General features: G+C 59.2%; 2 protein-coding genes and 1 gene segment (V, D, J or C); all 3 read right to left on the reverse strand.

The window, feature by feature from the left end:
- Positions 1–2,941: 2,941 nt before the first annotated feature.
- LOC135188832 (uncharacterized) lies at positions 2,942–5,320 on the reverse strand. Its single transcript, XM_064168536.1, has 4 exons — positions 5,305–5,320; positions 4,787–5,179; positions 4,019–4,075; positions 2,942–3,261 (listed from the first exon to the last, which is right to left on the reverse strand). Exons 1-4 carry the CDS (start codon positions 5,318–5,320, stop codon positions 2,942–2,944), a joined length of 786 nt encoding a protein of 261 aa, XP_064024606.1.
- Positions 5,321–11,340: 6,020 nt separating this feature from the next.
- Positions 11,341–13,380, reverse strand: LOC135188701 (pre-B lymphocyte protein 3-like). The segment is given in 2 exon segments: positions 11,341–12,057; positions 12,295–13,380. Coding segments are annotated over 2 exon segments (378 nt in total).
- Positions 13,381–16,176: 2,796 nt separating this feature from the next.
- The window catches only part of CHCHD10 (coiled-coil-helix-coiled-coil-helix domain containing 10), a 123,308-nt gene continuing 120,552 nt past the window's right edge, over positions 16,177–18,932 (reverse strand). Inside the window, exons 1-4 of one of the 3 annotated variants that reach the window (XM_064168297.1) lie at positions 17,570–17,624; positions 17,295–17,486; positions 16,853–16,988; positions 16,177–16,438 (exon numbers count right to left, since the gene is read on the reverse strand). In XM_064168297.1, coding sequence (XP_064024367.1) covers positions 16,419–16,438; positions 16,853–16,988; positions 17,295–17,486; positions 17,570–17,617 — 396 coding nt within the window. In that variant the 5' untranslated portion in view covers positions 17,618–17,624 and the 3' untranslated portion in view covers positions 16,177–16,418. Of the gene's footprint in view, positions 16,439–16,852; positions 16,992–17,294; positions 17,487–17,569; positions 17,625–18,932 lie in introns of those variants that run through there. The other 2 variants (XM_064168295.1, XM_064168298.1) reach the window with 2 other exon arrangements.

Below are 18,932 nucleotides of genomic sequence, written 5' to 3' on the forward strand. Positions count from 1 at the left end.
GAGCCGTGCCAGAGCAAGGGGCTGAGACAGACTCCCTGCCCAGCTGCAGTGCCTGAGGCTCCCGCAAGCGCCCAGGAGCCCAGCCCCGCGCAGCCAGCACGGCTGCAGCGCCCCGGGCGAGCCCCTGCCTGCAGGGGCAGAAACGTTGCAAGGCTCCGCTCAGGGAGCTCTGCAGGCTCCAGCTCCTAACACTGCTGCAGGCTCCAGCTCCTAACACTGCTGCAGGCTCCAGCTCCTAACACTGCTGCAGGCTCCAGCTCCTAACACTGCTGCAGGCTCCTCTAACGCTGCTGGATGTTCAGCACCGAGCACAAGCCAGGCCAAGGCTTCTCCAGCCCTCATCAGAGGGGACACAGCCACGGCCCTGAGACACAAGACAAAGGGGAAAGGCGCTGGGAGAGAAAGGGGGGAGATGGCCTTGCCTGTGCCAGGGGAAGGAGCAAACAGAGCCACCTTCCATGGCTCTCCTGGGCTTTGCCTGTGCTCCATGGCAAGACGGGACCAGCACTGCTGCCCTCTTTGCCACCCGTGACAGCTGCAGCCCGGCTTGTGCCCCACGGATGGTTAATGCTCCTTGTGAGCCTGAGGAGAAGTGTTTTTCCCTGTAAGGGTGACAGAGCCCTGGCACAGGCTGCCCAGGGGGGTTGTGGAGTCTCCCTCTCTGGAGATATTCAAGACCCATGAGGATGTGTTGCTGTGTGATCTGCACTGGGTGATGCTGCTCTGGCAGGGAGCAGCACCAGATGAGCTTCCAAGGCCCCTTCCAGCCCCTGACGTTCTCTGAGTCTATGATTCCATGATTAAGGTGGCTGTGGAGCCAGACATGGATCCAGAGAATCACGAAGGCCTGCCTGAGGGTCTGTTGGTATTAGCATAGGTCACAGTGCCAGGGGCAGTGCCAGGGACCCTCTGCTTTTGCCAACCACACTAGCAGGTGCCAGCCATACCAGCCGTTGCCCCCAGAGCAGGAGGTGCAGATGGTCTGTCCTGGGCTGGCTGACACTGAGGCTGGCTGAGCCACTGCTGCCTGCACCAGGGAACCTGCAGAGGGAGAGGAGAGAGGGGAGAAGATGGGGTCAGCCAGCACCACAGGAGCACAGACAGAATGGGCAGAGTGCTTCTCGCCTCTGTGATGCCAGTGCCACACAGAGACCTAGCAAGCACACACAAAGGCCAAGACCAGATCCCTGGGGCTCTGTGAAGAGAGCTGGCAGAAGCCACCCAGGGAGTGCCAGAATTGCAGAGGAGACCCACAGAGGCTATTGGCATACACTAAGGAGCAGTGCCCTGCCCAGGCCAGATCATCCCAGCATGGAGGCAACTCCAGCAGCAAGAGAAGAAAGAGGCTGCCAGGAGCAAGAAGCAGCAGGGCTGGGCACAGGACAATGCCATGGCTGCTGCAGTGACAGCTACAAAGTGCACAGAGCCCCAGGGTCACCTCCTGCGTGGCATAGTGCAGCTGGCAGAAGAGTCACAATCACATCTTTGGAAAGGCACAGACACCTTCTGCAACCCTGCTCAGCCTGCTCAGCCCTGGAGAAAGGCTAAATCCCCACTGCTGACCTCGTTCTCCTCACTGCTACTTCTCTCCATGTCACTCCAACAGCATCACTGCTGCCATCCCAGCTACCACAGTAGTAGACAGCCTCGTCCTCAGCCTGCACCCCAGCGATGGTTAAGGTGGCAGTGGAGCCAGATGCAGATCCAGAGAACCGTGAAGGGATGCCCGAGGGTCTCTTGTCATTCCAGTAGATCACAGTGACAGGGGCAGTGCCAGGGACCTTCTGCTGGTGCCAGCCATAGCTGTTGCTGCTCCCTGAGCAGGAGATCTGGATGGTTTCTCCTGGGCTGGCTGAGTCAGAGCTGCCTGCACCAGGGAACCTGCAGAGGGAGAGCAGAGAGGGTGGGGGTCAGCCAGAGCCCCAGGAGCACAGCCCTCCCCGGGCAGCAGTGTGTGGAACACCACAGCCAGAGGAGTACAGACCCAGGGAGAGTCACAGGCACACTGGGAGGGCAGAGCCTGGCCCAACACCCCCAGCAAAGAGGCAGCTCTGACCACAGCTCTGGCACACAGGGCCTAGGTCTGGACTTTGTGGGCACAGCAACAATGGTAACAGCAACAGGGGTGCCACCAACAGTGGTGCCCAGCCTCAAGGCCACCTCCAGACCACTGGACATGACAGAGATGTTCGTGGGCAGGGCTGTGCAGAAGGGGCAGAAACCTGCCTCAGCTCCCTGGCCACGACTCTGCTGGGCCAGGAAAGAGAATGGCTGCAACTGCTCCTCTGATTCTGCAGTCAGTGCCACACCTCCATTCCTCAGTGCCAGCAGACACCAAAGCCACCACTGCTGCTGTCCCAGCTACCACAGTAGTAGACAGCCTCGTCCTCAGCCTGCACCCCAGCGATGGTTAAGGTGCCTGTGGAGCCAGACTTGGATCCAGAGAACCGTGAAGGGATGCCCGAGGGTCTGTTGGTATTGTAATAGATCAGAGTGACAGGGGCAGTGCCAGGGACCTTCTGCTGGTGCCAGCCATAGTTGCCATTGCCCCCCGAGCAGGAGATCTGGACGGTCTCTCCTGGGCTGGCTGACACTGAGGCTGGCTGAGACAGAGCTGCCTGCACCAGGGAACCTGCAGAGGGAGAGCAGAGAGGGTGGGGGTCAGCCAGAGCCCCAGGAGCACAGCCCTCCCTGGGCAGCAGTCTGTGGAACACCACAGCAGAGGAGCACAGACCCAGGGAGAGTCACAGGCACATTGGGAGGGCAGAGCCTGGCCCAACCCCCCCAGCAAAGAGGCAGCTCTGACCACAGCTCTGGCAGACAAGGCCACAGCCTTTGTAGGCACAGGAACAATGGTGCCAGCAACAAAGGTGCCCAGCCTCGAGGACTGAAAACCTTCCTCTCATTTTTGAGCCTGCCTGTCACTTCCCAACAGTGGTTGTCACCAGACACCATAGCTGCTGCCACTGCCACTGCCATCCCAGCCACCACAGTAGTAGACAGCCTCGTCCTCAGCCTGCACCCCAGCGATGGTTAAGGTGCCTGTGGTGCCAGACTTGGACCCAGAGAACCGTGAAGGGATGCCCGAGGGTCTGTTGGTATTAGCATAGATCAGAGTGACAGGGGCAGTGCCAGGGACCTTCTGCTGGTACCAGCCAACAGCATTGCTGCTACCAAGCCCTGAGCAGGAGATCTGGATGGTTTGTCCTGGGTTGGCTGACACCGAGGCTGGCTGAGTCAGAGCTGCCTGCACCAGGGAACCTGCAGAGGGAGAGGAGAGAACACTGCAGCCAGTCAGAGCCCCAGGAGTGCAGCCCTCCCTGGGCAGAGGGATGAGACAAAGCAACAGGATTCATCTGCCACCCCAGTGCAAATGTAGCCTACAGGCATCCCTGGCAGCTCCTGTGGCAGTGCTCTGCTGAGCAGGACAGGCATGCACATCTCTGGCCCCCCAAGGACAACACCCAGTCTGCTCAGATTCTCACCACCTCCCCAGTCCTGCCTCTGCCTTTCAAGTGCTGCTCCTAAGCAGGAGTTTGGAGGGGTCTGCCACACAGGTTACAGTCCTTGGGCATCTCCCACGGATCCTGAACTGCTTCGGGGCTTCCTTTCACCAGCAAAGAGCAGGGCAGGTTGTCTTGGCCCTTGGAGCCAGCTCACTCCTACTCCCAGACGCACGACACCCTTGAGCATGAGTTGCATCCAGACACACTTCTCCTTCAGGCTGGGGCTGGACACCCGCACGAATGCTCCTCACAAGCTCAAAGCAGCGCAGCACTCAGGCGGCTTTGCGCCCCGCAGCAGCGGCGGCAGCAGCAGAAGCAGCAGCAGCAGCAGCAGCAGCAGCAGCAGCAGCAGAAGCGGCAGCAGCGGCAGCAGCAGCAGCAGCAGAAGCAGCAGCAGCAGAAGCAGCAGAAGCAGCAGAAGCAGCAGCAGCAGCAGCAGCAGCGGCAGCAACAGCGGCGGCAGCAACAGCGGCAGCAGCGCCCCCTCGTGGCCTCGTTCAGCTAAGACTTACGAGGAAACCGAAAAGGCAGCAGCAGCAGCGCCCCCTCGTGGCCTCGTTCAGCTAAGACTTACGAGGAAACCGAAAAGGCAGCAGCAGCAGCGCCCCCTCGTGGCCTTCCCCCGCTTACACTTGAGGGAAAGAGCAAAGGCAGCGAGAAGTCACCTCTGAAGCAGGTTTGAACAGGAGTCACTGCTGCTTGATCTCCATTCCCTCTGCTCCCACATGGTCCTCAGGGAAGCCGCAGGAGCAGAGGCTCGGCTGTGCATCAGTGCAGAGGAAGGGATGATGTTTCTGCAAAGAAAACACACCCAGCTGACAGTCTTGCTCAGCTCACACTTCTCACTACAGACATCCCTTCTGCATTTTAAGTCTCCTGGCTCCCAAGTGCTGCAGGGATCTGGACAGCACTGCAGTATGCAGGCACAGACAGCAGCGGCCCAGGCAGAGCTGCACTTGGCCTATAACAGCCCTGGAGGTGACAAAACAGCCCTGGCCAGGCACAGAGGATGGCCTGCTGGAACAAAGGCTGCCCACGAGCACATAAAGGCACAGCTCCAGTGCCAAGTTGCCACTTTGTGGGCAGAAGGAATCAGCCACAGCACAGGACTGCATGACCAGGAGCTGGGTCACTTCCACACCCTTCAGCAGCACCATCAGGGTGTCTGTCACACAGCAGACAGCAGTGGTCATTCCTGCCCCTCTGCCCCAGCCCCACAGCCCTGCTCTGCCATGAAGGAGAAGAGTAGGAAATGCTCATTTTAAGCTCTCATCTTGTGCCCATTGGCACATTTCTCTGTGTCACTACAACAGCATCACTGCTGCTGTCCCAGCTACCACAGAAGTAGACAGCCTCGTCCTCAGCCTGCACCCCAGTGATGGTTAAGGTGGCAGTGGTGCCAGACTTGGATCCAGAGAACCGTGAAGGGATGTCCGAGGGTCTCTTGTCATTGTAGTAGATCACAGTGACAGGGGCAGTGCCAGGGACCTTCTGCTGGTGCCAGCCAACAGCATAGCTGCTAAGCCCCGAGCAGGAGATCTGGACGGTCTCTCCTGGGCTGGCTGACACCGAGGCTGGCTGAGACAGAGCTGCCTGCACCAGGGAACCTGCAGAGGGAGAGGAGAGAGGGGAGAAGGTGGGGGTCAGCCAGAGCCCCAGGAGCACAGCCCAACCTGGGCAGCAGGAGGAGGAATGCCACAGCCAGAGGAGCACAGACTCAGGAAGAGTCACAGGCACACTGGGAGGGCAGAGCCTGGCTCAATCCCCCCCCCCCCCCCAGCAAAGAGGCAGCTCTGACCACAGCTCTGGCACATAGGGCCGAGGTCTGACCTTTGTAGGCACAGGAACAATGGTGCCCAGCCTCAAGGCCACCTCCAGGCCACTGGACATGACAGAGATGTTCATGGGCAGGGCTGTGCAGAAGGGGCAGAAACCTGCCTCAGCTCCCTGGCCACGACTCTGCTGGGCCAGGAAAGAGAATGGCTGCAACTGCTCCTCTGATTCTGCAGTCAGTGCCACACCTCCATTCCTCAGTGCCAGCAGACACCAAAGCCACCACTGCTGCTGTCGTAGCCACCACAGTAGTAGACAGCCTCGTCCTCAGCCTGCACCCCAGTGATGGTTAAGGTGCCTGTGGTGCCAGACTTGGATCCAGAGAACCGTGAAGGGATGCCCGAGGGTCTCTTGTCATTCCAGTAGATCACAGTGACAGGGGCAGTGCCAGGGACCTTCTGCTGGAACCAGCCATAGTAGCCGTTGCTGCTCCCCGAGCAGGAGATCCGGACGGTCTCTCCTGGGCTGGCTGACACCGAGGCTGGCTGAGACAGAGCTGCCTGCACCAGGGAACCTGCAGAGGGAGGGAAGTCAGAGCTCAGGCAGTGCCCCATCAGCACAGCTGCCCTGGGCAGCAATATGGAGCTTTTGTGCCCTTGGGGAAAACAGGGAGACCAGAAACCCACATTCAGAGTCCAAAGTCAGAGCTCTGGGACCCTGAAAGGGGAACAGGCAGCACCAGCAGGACAGAGGTGCCAACATCAAGAGGCAGTGGGGCAGGGGACAGGGCAAGCTCACGACTTCTGCATGGATGGGCAGCAGCTGCACAAAGCTGCACATCACCTCCTGCCCCACAGGGCACAGCTGGCAGCACACTTACAGTCACCCTCCAGAGAGAGGAGACACAACCCTGCCCCCCAGCCCTGCTCTGCCGTGAAGGAGCAGGGCAGGAAATGCTCCATTTTAACTCTCCTGTAGCCGTTGGCACATCTCTCTGTGCCACTCCAACAGCATCACTGCTGCTGTCGTAGCTGCCACAGTAGTAGACAGCCTCATCCTCAGCCTGCACCCCAGCGATGGTTAAGGTGCCTGTGGTGCCAGATGCAGATCCAGAGAACCGTGAAGGGATGCCCGAGGGTCTCCTGTCATTCCAGTAGATCACAGTGACAGGGGCAGTGCCAGGGACCTTCTGCTGGTACCAGCCATAGTAGCTGCCACCACCAGAGCAGGAGATCTGGACGGTCTCTCCTGGGCTGGCTGACACCGAGGCTGGCTGAGACAGAGCTGCCTGCACCAGGGAACCTGCAGAGGGAGAGGAGAGAGGGGAGAAGATGGGGGTCAGACAGGGCCCCAGGAGCACAGCCCTCCCTGGGCAGAGGGACTGGGTGCCTTTGCCCAAAGGCCAGGTGGCAGTGAGGCTGGCCACAGTACCTGATCCATGGCTGAGCACTACAAGGTGGTGAGGGGCCCAGACCCTGGGGCAGCCACCAGCTCTAAGCCTCCATGACCATGTGGCTATGCTGTGTACCCAACTCCTTTTTAAGTCACCACTTGCCCAGGGCACAGCTCTTCAGTGCAGTTGTGGACCCTAATGTCCCCTGGTAGCTCCTGTGCCACTGCTCCCCAGCCCACTCAAGACACATCTGCAGCCCACCAAGGGCACCAAATTCACAGCAGTTCTGCTGTCCAGGCCACCACAGTAACAGACAGGCCTGGTTCCCTGCTTGGAGCCCAGGAAAGCTTAAGGTTAGCATGGAGCCAGATGTGGTCCTGAAGAAAGGCAAAGGGATGCCCAAACCAAGATTACAGCAACAGAAGGCCTGCAATGGACCTTCTGCTGGCACCAGCCCCACCAGCTGCTGCTATCTCCAGAGCAGGAGCTCATCAGACACCAAAGCCACCACTGCTGCTGTCCCAGCCACCACAGTAGTAGACAGCCTCGTCCTCAGCCTGCACCCCAGCGATGGTTAAGATGCCTGTGGAGCCAGACTTGGATCCAGAGAACCGTGAAGGGATGCCCGAGGGTCTCTTGTCATTCAAGTAGATCAGAGTGACAGGGGCAGTGCCAGGGACCTTCTGCTGGAACCAGCCATAGTAGCCGTCGCTGCTCCCCGAGCAGGAGATCCGGACGGTCTCTCCTGGGCTGGCTGACACCGAGGCTGGCTGAGACAGAGCTGCCTGCACCAGGGAACCTGCAGAGGGAGAGCAGAGAGGGGAGAAGATGGGGGTCAGCACAGCCCTTCACTGTCAAAGGGACAAAGCACCTGAGCCGGGGGAGAGCACCTGGAGGAGCAAGGGGGCACAGGCCTCGACCTCACCGACAGCAGCAGCAGCAGCAGCAGCAGCAGCAGCAGCAGCGGCAGCAGCAGCAGCAGCAGCAGCGGCAGCGGCAGCAGCAGCAGCAGCAGCGGCAGCAGCGCCCCCTCGTGGCGTGGCCTCGTTCAGCTAAGACTTACGAGGAAACCGAGAAGGCAGCAGCAGCAGCGCCCCCTCGTGGCCTTCCCCCGCTTACACTTGAGGGAAAGAGCAAAGGCAGCGAGAAGTCCCCTCTGAAGCAGGTTTGAACAGGAGTCACTGCTGCTTGATCTCCATTCCCTCTGCTCCCACATGGTCCTCAGGGAAGCCGCAGGAGCAGAGGCTCGGCTGTGCATCAGTGCAGAGGAAGGGATGATGTTTCTGCAAAGAAAACACACCCAGCTGACAGTCTTGCTCAGCTCACACTTCTCACTACAGACATCCCTTCTGCATTTTAAGTCTCCTGGCTCCCAAGTGCTGCAGGGATCTGGACAGCACTGCAGTATGCAGGCACAGACAGCAGCGGCCCAGGCAGAGCTGCACTTGGCCTATAACAGCCCTGGAGGTGACAAAACAGCCCTGGCCAGGCACAGAGGATGGCCTGCTGGAACAAAGGCTGCCCACGAGCACATAAAGGCACAGCTCCAGTGCCAAGTTGCCACTTTGTGGGCAGAAGGAATCAGCCACAGCACAGGACTGCATGACCAGGAGCTGGGTCACTTCCACACCCTTCAGCAGCACCATCAGGGTGTCTGTCACACAGCAGACAGCAGTGGTTAAGCCAAAACACATAACCATGGTCAGCCTGCAGGGTTCTGGATGCTGAGTGGCACTGCTCTGCTGGCCACCACAGCCATAGGCAGCACTGACCTCAGGTGGGAGCCCAGGGGTGGTTAACTTGTCCCTGGAGACAGAAATGGACCCAGAGAATCCTGAAGGGATGCCCAAGGGTCTGTTGTCATTGTAGTAGATCACAGTGACAGGGGCAGTGCCAGGGACCTTCTGCTGCTGCCAGCTATAACTGCTGCTGCTCCCCGAGCAGGAGATCTGGATGGTCTCTCCTGGGCTGGCAGACACCGAGGCTGGCTGAGAACACTGCTGCCATCCCAGCTACCACAGAAGTAGACAGCCTCGTCCTCAGCCTGCACCCCAGCGATGGTTAAGGTGCCTGTGGAGCCAGACTTGGAGCCAGAGAACCGTGAAGGGATGCCCGAGGGTCTCTTGTCATTGTAGTAGATCAGAGTGACAGGGGCAGTGCCAGGGACCTTCTGCTGGTACCAGCCATAGTGGTTGGTGCTCCTTGAGCAGGAGATCTGGACTGTTTGCCCAAGGTTAGCTGAGTCAGAGCTGCCTGCATCAGGGAACCTGCAGAGGGAGAGAAGAGAAGGGAGAAGGTGGGGGTCAGCCAGAGCCCCAGGAGCACAGCCCTACCTAGGCTGCAAGATAGAGGATGACAGAGCTGGAAGGGAATGGACACATGCACAGCCAGGGTCAAATCTGAGGAGCAGAGCACAGCCCAGCACATGCTCACACAGAGGAGCTGGAGCTCATGGGCAGCAAGCAGCACTGTGCTGGCAGCCAAGGTCACACTGAGAATGTTCTAGAGACAGGAAAAATCATTTCCCAGCCATAAAGCCACCTCCTATTGTCAAAGACCTTCACCGCCATGGCTGTGCAGAGGGGAGAGGAACCTGCCTCAGCTCCACAACAGTGGACAGGCAGGAGGAGAAAAGCTGAAAGTCTTTCTCTGGCTCTGCAGTCTGTTTCACTGCACCTCAGTCTCCCTCACTCTGTTACTCAGTGTCACCAGGCACCATAGCCACTGCCACTGCTGCTGTCGTAGCCACCACAGTAGTAGACAGCCTCGTCCTCAGCCTGCACCCCAGCGATGGTTAAGGTGCCTGTGGTGCCAGACCTGGATCCAGAGAACCGTGAAGGGATGCCCGAGGGTCTCTTGTCATTCCAGTAGATCAGAGTGACAGGGGCAGTGCCAGGGACCTTCTGCTGGTGCCAGCCAACAGCATAGCTGCTGTCAAGCCCCGAGCAGGAGATCTGGACGGTCTCTCCTGGGCTGGCTGACACCGAGGCTGGCTGAGACAGAGCTGCCTGCACCAGGGAACCTGCAGAGGGAGAGGAGAGAGGGGACAAGATGGGGGTCAGACAGAGCCCCAGGAACAAAGCCCTCCACAGTCAAAGGGACAGCACTTATTATTCCATGTTCCCCTGCAGAAGAGGGTCAGTGCCAAGGATACCTCTAGATAGTAACTGAAGCTGAGGCAGCAGTGCCCAAGTGGGCAGCAGAGCCAATGGCATCCTGGGCTGGCTCAGGAGCAGTGTGGGCAGCAGGACAAGGGAGGTTCTTCTGCCCCTGTGCTCAGCACTGCTCAGGCCACCCCTTGAGTGCTGTGTCCAGTTCTGGGCTCCTCAAGTCAAGAGAGATGTTGAGGTGCTGGAAGGTGCCCAGAGCAGGGCAGCAAGGCTGGGGAGGGGCCTGGAGCACAGCCCTGTGAGGAGAGGCTGAGGGAGCTGGGGGTGTGCAGCCTGCAGCAGAGGAGGCTCAGGGCAGAGCTCATTGCTGTCTGCAGCTACCTGAGAGGAGGTTGCAGCCAGGTGGGGTTGGGCTCTGCTGCCAGGCACCCAGCAACAGAACATGGTGACACAGCCTCAAGTTGTGCCAAGGGAGGTCTAGGCTGGATGTGAGGAGGAAGTTGTTGGCAGAGAGAGTGATTGGCATTGGAATGGGCTGCCCAGGGAGGTGGTGGAGTTGCTGTGGCTGAAGGTGTTGAAGCCAAGCCTGGCTGGGGCACTTAGTGCCATGGTCTGGTTGGTTGGGCAGGGCTGGGTGCTAGGTTGGGCTGGATGAGCTTGGAGCTCTCTGCCAACCTGCTTGGCTCTATGGTTCTAAACTACCACCACCCTCTGCATCTCCCTTGGGCCAGGAGCACAGCAGCTCCTCCTTACACACAGGATGTTTTCCAGAAGCTTCTTTCTCTCCATCAGTCATTTCTTCTCGTTCAGGTTGGGGCTGGGCACCCACAGGAACGCTCCTCGGAAGCTCAGCGAAGCGCTTTGGCTGCTTTGCAGTGCGACAGCAGCCGCAGAGGCGGCGGCAGCAGCGCCCTCTCGCGGCCTTTCTCCGCTTGGGCCATGCACGTCCGCAGCCAGCGTCCCGAGGCCGCGTGGGGCACAGGCTGCCTCTGCATAAGATGTTCTGAGTCTTTCCCGGAGCCCGCAGCTTCTTGAACTTCAGTGACCAGCAGGCCCCTGCACCGCTCTGGTATGTGGGGGTCACCTGCTACCAACACCAGCTTTGCACGTGGCAAGTCTTGCACCCGGGAAAGAATAACCTCTTGAACCAGAAGGGGTTGGGGACTGACCTAGCAGGGAGCTGTCAATGGGAAAGGCACCTGGGGATCCTAGCGGACAGCAAAACGGCCATGAGCCAGCAGTGTGCCCTTGTGGTGGCCACGGAGACAGCACCCCACTACGGGCAGTGTGGGTAAGGATCCATGGCTCTGCCAGGGGACACACACAGCTCCACCCAAGCCCAAGAGATGCCACCAAACTCAGTGCCACAGAGCCTTTAGCTGACACCCAACCTCAGGTACCCCAGGGCACAGCAACACCCCTGCAGAGAGACACTCGAGAGACTCCTCAGGGCTTCACATACATAGGATCAACCATAGAGCTGCTCAGCTGGGAAAGTCCTTTAAGGCCATGAAGGCCATCAGCTAAGCCAGCACTGCCAGGACACAAGCCACATATCTAAGGATTAAACTTTATTACTGAGTGAGCCAAACTGCACAGAAACCCAAACTCAGACCAAGCCCACATTGTGCCAAGTGCTGGAAGAGCACAGGAGAGCAGGCCACAGCAGACCTCTCCACCTTCCCAGTGCAGTAGGAGACTCCTGTGTGTTCCTGGGCTGAGCTTGGACAGGCCTCACACTGCGTCAGGCTGCCTAATGCTCCAGAGGGCATGCTCGGAGTGGAAGAGGAGGCTGCTGCACATCAGCAGCACCACACAGCGCTGCTGGGCTTGCTCAAGCATGCAAGGCAGTGTTTCTCTGATCCTCCTGGGGCAGCTGTTCTCCCTGTCGAGGGCTTTGCATCAGGGTTGCAAGGGAGAACACAGAAAGCTTTTGTGCCCTGTTCCTAAGCCCAGTTGAAGGCCAGGGGCAGGGAGCAGTAGTAGCTGGCGTGGTCCTCGTGGTGGGCAGGGGCGATGAGGAGGAGGCAGGCATTGCTGGCAAGGTCTTTGGTAGCGGAGAAGCGGTCAGGAACCTTGGCAGCCTTGTGCTTGTCTTGCTCAGTGTTGTAGTAGAGCAGGTATCTCAGGGGGTGCCCCGGGCGCCGCTGGTACCAAGAGATGCCAAACTGACTGACATTGTAGGGGGCGCTGAGGATGCAGGAGAGCCGAGCGGTCTGCCCCGCCAGTACCAACACAGCAGGTGGCTGGATCAGCACGGGCTGAGCCCTGGAAGCTGTATGCATCAAATGCAGTTACTGATGGGCTGAGCTGTGTCCCACATCACCCCCAGCCCCAAAATGTGTCCTCCTGCTTCCTTCAGACAACCCCATTACCCAATCTCCATCCCACTCACTGGGCCACACAGCCCTGGGGCAAAGTGCCCTACTCGGATGATCATCCCCTTTGTAGAGCCCGGTCCTGCCTGCCAGCCCACTGTGCCCGGCAGCTAGCTCAGCCACACCACCCTTACCTGTGCTCGCCATCCCCACCAGGAGCAGGAGCACGAAGCCCAGCGCCATGGCAAGAGGCAGAGGAAGGGAGGCTGCTCCGGAGCGGGTCTGTGGTGCCGCTGCGCTGCCGCCGCTGCTGAGCCTTATGTAAATGACGCCGGAGGCTCAGCGACTCCAGCGCCCAGCACTGCTTTGCTGCAGCTGGGCTTCGGGGAAGGGGCTCAAAGCAGCGGGGCAAGAGCTGAGCACTGTGACCCACCACCCACCTTCAGCCCAGGCTAGGCCATCTCTTGGTGCACCAGTGCAAGCACAACCCTCCCCATCACCCCCTGCCCTGGTGGGGTATGGTGAGGAGGCATCAGTGCCCATCACTCCTCTCTGATGGAGGGAGCAGAGAGATTCCCCTATGTAAGACCACTCAGATCCTTTGCCTCAGGTCCTCTTCCACCAAGTGTGCAGGATAGCAGGAGCCGAGGCCACACCAGGCCAAGACTGCCCTGGGGCAGCAGCAGGCTAAGGCCAGCTGGCTCTGCTGCCAACAGGGAGAATGAAGGACAGAACATGCCAGAGCCCCCAGCAGCTGTTTCACTGCAGCAGCAACACAAGGAAAAATGCTGCTCCATTCTCCATGCATTGCTGTGACAACAGCCCCACGGCATGGGCTGGGAGATGCTGAAGGTGCTGAGTGCTGCCCCTTTGCCAGGGCAACCTCAGGATGAGCAGCCGCGGGTAAAGACGCAGAGGTGGCTGCAAAGTCACCTGCCAGAAGGCATTCCCCAAGGGCACAAAGCATCGAGACAGCTGCAGCACAGCCACGCCTTGTGCGGAAGGACAGCAGACTGTGACAGCAGGAGGCTGCCAGGCCCACTGGGCACAAAGCCTCTCCTGCCTCTACCACAGACACCACAGCACACAGCCAGCCAGTCACACCTCTGCCAACTCCAGCCACCAGCCCATGGCACTGCTTCCCAGCAAGGAGGCCAGCAGGCACTGCAGTGTTCCACCTCCTGCCCTCCATAGGCAGGCTCAGCCCCACCCCAGTGCCATCACATCAACATCCAAGGATGATCCTTTCCCCCTCTCTCCTCTGCAGCACCTCACTCTGCTCGCAGGGCACCCCCAGCCCAAGGATGTTTGCAAGTGGTTCCTGCCAGGACTGGCCCATGTGTGCTCTGGGTTTGATGGAAAAGGGAGCTCTGGCAGAGCCCTTCTTTCATAGACCACCTCTGTGCCATGCCATGTGCCTGACATGGGTAGATGGTGAAGAGGAAGCCCCACCAGCACCCAAGGACACAGCACAGCAGCTGGACACTTGGCTGTGCCACACTGCAGAGCCCAGAACAAGGCCTGGTGCACTCAAAGCTATTTTTTGCCACAGTCTCTACCAGTTCACAGCAAAGCCCACACAGGTTACCAAATCACAGCCTCCCTTAGGAGGACCGAGGGGAGAATGAGTGAAAGGTGGTGACTGGGGCAATCAGAGCAGCTGTAACAGATGCCACAGAGCAGGGCTGGCACCTGCAGCACCCTGTTATACCTGCAGGGAGCATACAGCATCTTGCACAGGTGGGCTGCAGGACAGCAGGGGCACGTGCAGTGTGAAAAGTGCCACTCAGCAGTCCCTGTGTTGGCTGTAAAGCCTGACTGTGTGCCACTTGTGCCTACCTGGGCAAACCTATCACAGGTTGTCTTTAATAACCCTCAGACATCAGGCAGCAACAACTGCAGCAGGCCAGCTCCAAAGCAGGCTGGAGCTTTGCCTCCATGTGTCCTGGACTCACCCAGCCCTGCCACTGCAGCATACCAGCAGTCATGATCATGCAGCCAGGCCCCCGAGGAGCCCATGCAGGCATGAACATGCTGCAGACAGCTCCAGCTGCTGCCCACCAGCACTTCCCAGACTTTGCAAGGTGGTGACAAGAACATGAGTGACCCTGCACAAGTGTCCTCAGTGAGGAGTGTCACACATTCACACCCACCAAGGCCCCAGCAGATCAAGTCCCTTGTACTCAGCACTGGTCAGGCCACACTTTGAGTACTGTGTCCAGTTCTGGGCCACTCAGTTCAAGAGAGATATTGAGGTACTGGAACATGTCCAGAGAAGGGTACCAAGGCTGGTGAGGGCACTTAGTGCTGTGGTCTGGTTGACTGGATAGGGCTGGATGCTAGGTTAGACTAGGTGAGCTTGGAGGTCTCTTCCACGCTGGTTGATTCTGTAAGTCCATGGATTAGAGAGAGACACTGTGGAACAAAGTGGAACAAAGATCCACCAAGGCAGAAGGAAATCACCTCCTTGTGCAGGGAAGGGAATTTTGGAGAAAGGGAAGCTGTCCATAGAGTAGTGAGCTCTGAACAAGCAGCACAGCAGCCCTGTTACTGGTTCCCACTATCCAGGTCCTCCACATCTGCTGGTGAGCTTCGGCACAGGGTTTCATCCACACATCTCAGCAGAAGAGGATGATGCTGCAGGATCACCTGTACAGCAGCATCTGGGCACCATGTGCAGCTGGGTTACAAGCCATGCACAGCACCCTCACAGCCCAGGGTTGCAAGAAAACACCTGGCTGTGTGAAGTTCAAGAGCAGGTATGAGCCCAGTGCCATGCTGAACCTGTTCTGCCAGCTTTATTACCTCCTGCAGAAGGTATGAGGTGCTCAGTGAACACAGGGTAGCCACCTCCATCAGCATCCTCAAGGTGACAAAGCCAAGAGCCCACCTGGAAAGAGAAAAGATACAATGAGAAACAAGACAGCCCCAGCCCCGGGTTTCAGTACCAGACTGATTCACGAGGGGAGGGGAGGAGTGTCCAGGTGCCACACAGCCAGGCTTTGCTGCAAGTGCAGAGCTCACCTGCTCTGGGCTGTGTGCACAGCCTTCCCTGGCTCAAATCCTGGTCGCTGGCATGTGCAGCTGGTGGGAAGAACAAGTGGACCCTGTCCTGGCCTTGCCCAGCTGGCCAAGAGCCCTTGCCTGGCTCCAGACACTTGCAGCTGAAGCTGCCACATACACACGGTCCTAAACTTTTGCCCCCCCGTTATTTGCATTGGATGCCCAGCTCTGACTGCTGACGTGTGTCAGCCTTGGGGATTTCCCAATCACAACAAACTCGGTCAGAGTTCACAGCCAGAACATCCCTCCCTGATTCAGCCTCGTTCTCCAGCTCCTTCCCTTTGGGACTGGCAAAGGTCAGGGCTCACTGCTTTTCTCTACTCACCTCTGATGAAACAAAGTGGAAGGAATGAAGTTCTGTAAATAGGAACCATCTTCTCCAAACTGAATGATGTTTACCCCCACTCCTAGCCAGGAGCTTTCCCAGCACCAAACACCAGACGTGGCTGCAATGCAGCAGCTCAGTGCCCTGCTCACTACCACAGAGTAGTCCCACCTGGGCTGGCCACAACTTTCACACCAACACGAGGAGCAGGTCTCCTACCACAGGCCAGTCCACAGACAGCTCTGCTACAGTGAAAGGAAAGCAGCTCCAAATTCCACCTGACGCTGGTGACCTTGAGAATGTTGCATAACCTGCTAAGGCTTTTTTAAGTCAGATCAGGCTGTACCCAGGTCACACAGCCAGACAGGTCATTCTCTTAGCTCCAGGGTCAGAAGAGCTCTCCAGGAAGGGGACATAAATGGAAAAACTAAATGTTACTGAAAATGCTGTAAGACAGATCTCAGGTTACCTCCCCCCAGCCTCTCCTCTGCCTGGAGGGCAGCCAAGCCAGTCTCAGCTCAGCTGTGGATCTGCTTCTGCAAAGTCATGCAGGGACAGTCCTTGGCTGTCCTGCACCTCGTGATGACAGGAAACACAACTGTGCCTTGCCCTTGAGGTGGCTGATACTGTTAACAGCCTGGCAGCTGAATTTTACCTTGAGACTTAAACAAAGAACATGCACAAGTGGTAGGTCCAAATAAGCTCCTTTATTTCTCTGTCATCAGTACAGCACTACCTAAATTCCAACATCCCACAGATCCAGATCCAGCCATTCCTCTCCTTCCCTACTAGTCTAGAAGTGAATTACCACTAGAAGCCTCCTGCCTGGCCAGTCTGCTCCCTCCATCTCATCCCCTGTCTGTCCTTCAGCTCCCCACAGGCAGCAGGACTCGACACCAGACTCCTCTTCCCTACAAGACGGCAGATTCTTCACAGGAGAGAAGAAACACCTACAGGGGAGAAAGTACAAGATCAGCATGAGGTGAATGCTCCAGCAGCTGGGCTTTAAAGCTCTTACCTAAGGCGACATCTAGACATAGCTACTGACAGCTGCTTTTGACAGGTGCAGCAGCAACCAGGGAATCGAGGAGGGAAAGCAAGAGGCTTGCCCTGGCAGCCAGAAAGGAACCTTTAAAGGCTGTACCTGCAGCCTCCTCACCTTCAGACACATGGCCAGGATCATTCCTCCTGCCCTTTCAAGCTTCCTTCTGTATTCCAGAACACAGCAAAAGCAGAACTGCTTCCTGCTTAAAGCTCTGAAGGGCCCCATAACATCAGCGATTGCTTCTGCAACCTGCAGGGTACCCTCCCGGCAGCAGCTCCTTGCTGGCCAGCCCTCGGGTGGGGCCAGGGCACAGACTCACCATTGCTGTACTTGCACTGCTTCAGAGCCTCGTTGAAGCCCTCGCACAAGGTCAGGTCCTTCTGGTTGGTAGCACACTCCAGGAACTGCTTAATCTCGTAGTGGCAGGGTCCATAGGGCGACTGCTGGTACACAGGCTGCTGCGGGTTAGGGAAGGCGTCGGGCAGAGGCTCCGCCGCTGCCTGTCCGCGCTCGGCAGCGCAGCCTCCGCCACCCTGGGCTACCCCTGTCCTACAGCGCACGGCTCGGGCGGCCCGGGAACCGCCGGCGGTGCCCGGCTTCACAGGGCCGGCTCTGCCCGCTCAGCTCCCACCAGTCCTCCTCGCCCGGGACGCGCAACCCACGACCCCAGGGAAACGGCCTGCCACGGCCCACACCGGTGCGGGTCCCGCCGCGCAAGGTCACGGCAAGGACGCCCGAGATGGGCCTGGCTCTGTTCGTACCTGGGCAGGAGCCGCCGCCGCCGCCTTAGCTGGTTCGGAAGAGCCGCCGCTGAAGGCGCCGGTGATGGCGCTGCCCACGACGTGTCCCACGGCGGAGCCCACGGCCACGCCGGCCGCCGTGCTCGCCATCTGCGCCATCAGCCCGGGCTGAGCTGGCTGCGCCGCCGGCATGGGGGCCGCTGGGGCCGGGCTGCGGAGAGAGGCGAATGAGAGAGGGGCGAGGGCCGAGAGGCAGACACAGCCCCGCCGTGCGCCGCCGCCCGGTACCTGGCCGGGGCCGGGGCCGCCGCGGGCCGCGACACGCTCCTGCCGCCGCGCGCCATGCTCCGCCGCTGCCGCCCCGCCCCCGCGCCCCGCCTTAAGAGCCGCCGCCCTGCGCCACCGCGCATGCGCCGCCCCCCCGCCCCGCCCGCCGCCGCCAGAGGGCGCCCCCGGCCCGGGCACGGTGCGGCGGGCAGCAGCCGGGCGGCGCTCGGGGCTTGCCTTGAACCGGCAACGCGGTACGAGCCAGGCGGCACGGCTGTGCTCTCGGCCTCGGGGCTCCCGCCTGCGCCCGGAGAGCGCTGGCCTCGCAGCAGCCAGGCAGAGTAACGGGGCTCGGAGCCGACACCTGCCCGAGCGGGGAGGGTCAAGCTCCTCGGGGGCAGGCGGGGAAGTGCCCCTCGGTGCCGAACTAGCAGCAGGGAAGGTTGTCCTCCAGTCCCGGGAGGCGCAGAGCAGGTGCCTTGGACAGGGCAAGGGGGCGTGACATGCCTGGCACCCCTCCCGTGTTTAACGGCCCCGTTACGAAAGGCCACCAGAGGGACAGTTCATGCCCCAGGCAATAAGGGAGGACTGATCTGTGGCTTCCATCTGCACAGCAGACGCTGACCGCAGTTCCAAACCCGAGTTTGTCTGATGGGGGAACTGGTATTGATGGGGGAGCTGATATTGATGGAACCGGATGGGTGAAGTGGTATTTTGTGGTGCTCAAATTCAGCACCTGCAGGTGAAGCAACTGGCCAGCTCTGGAGTCACTGTCCTGCATGTGCCTTAGCTTAATTTTGCGCTCCCACCACTGGATGAGTACCATAGAGGCTACAAGGGACCAAGCCGTGTGCAGTCCAGGCAGGGCTGAAGAAGCAGCAGCTGGGTGCAAGCAGCAGGAGGGAGCACTCAGGCCCTGCTAGCAGGTGACGAGCACAGCACTGCAGCTCTGCTGTGCAGGTTGCCGCAGATGTTGTGACAAAGAAGAGCTTCAAGGAGGGCAATGCAGTGGCTTTGCAAATGCTCAGAGGCTGCTTCTCCCAGGTGTGGAGCACAGCAGGAGAGAGCATGAAGGGGCTTGTTGGAAACAGGTGACAGAGACAGGCTCTGTTGCATGGGAGGTGATGGGTGGAAGAGAGGTGGATAATGAAGGGCTGGGAGAGGGAAGATGAACAGTCCACAACTGGGGCAGAGAAAAGTAGGTGCCAGGGAGTGTGGGGAGGAATGATGTGGTCTAAGGCAGTGGCCAGAACAACAGCTTTTGCAGCAGCCCTCTGGATATAAACCAGCAGATCAAGGAAGTCTGTGCAAGGCGTGGACGTTGTTGGGAGGCAGGAATCCATGGAGCGATGGTGGTGATGATGAGCCCTGGAGTCACGGACAGACAGGCTG

Source organism: Pogoniulus pusillus, chromosome 30, assembly GCF_015220805.1.
Source record: "Pogoniulus pusillus isolate bPogPus1 chromosome 30, bPogPus1.pri, whole genome shotgun sequence".
Taxonomy (NCBI): Eukaryota; Metazoa; Chordata; class Aves; order Piciformes; family Lybiidae; genus Pogoniulus; species Pogoniulus pusillus.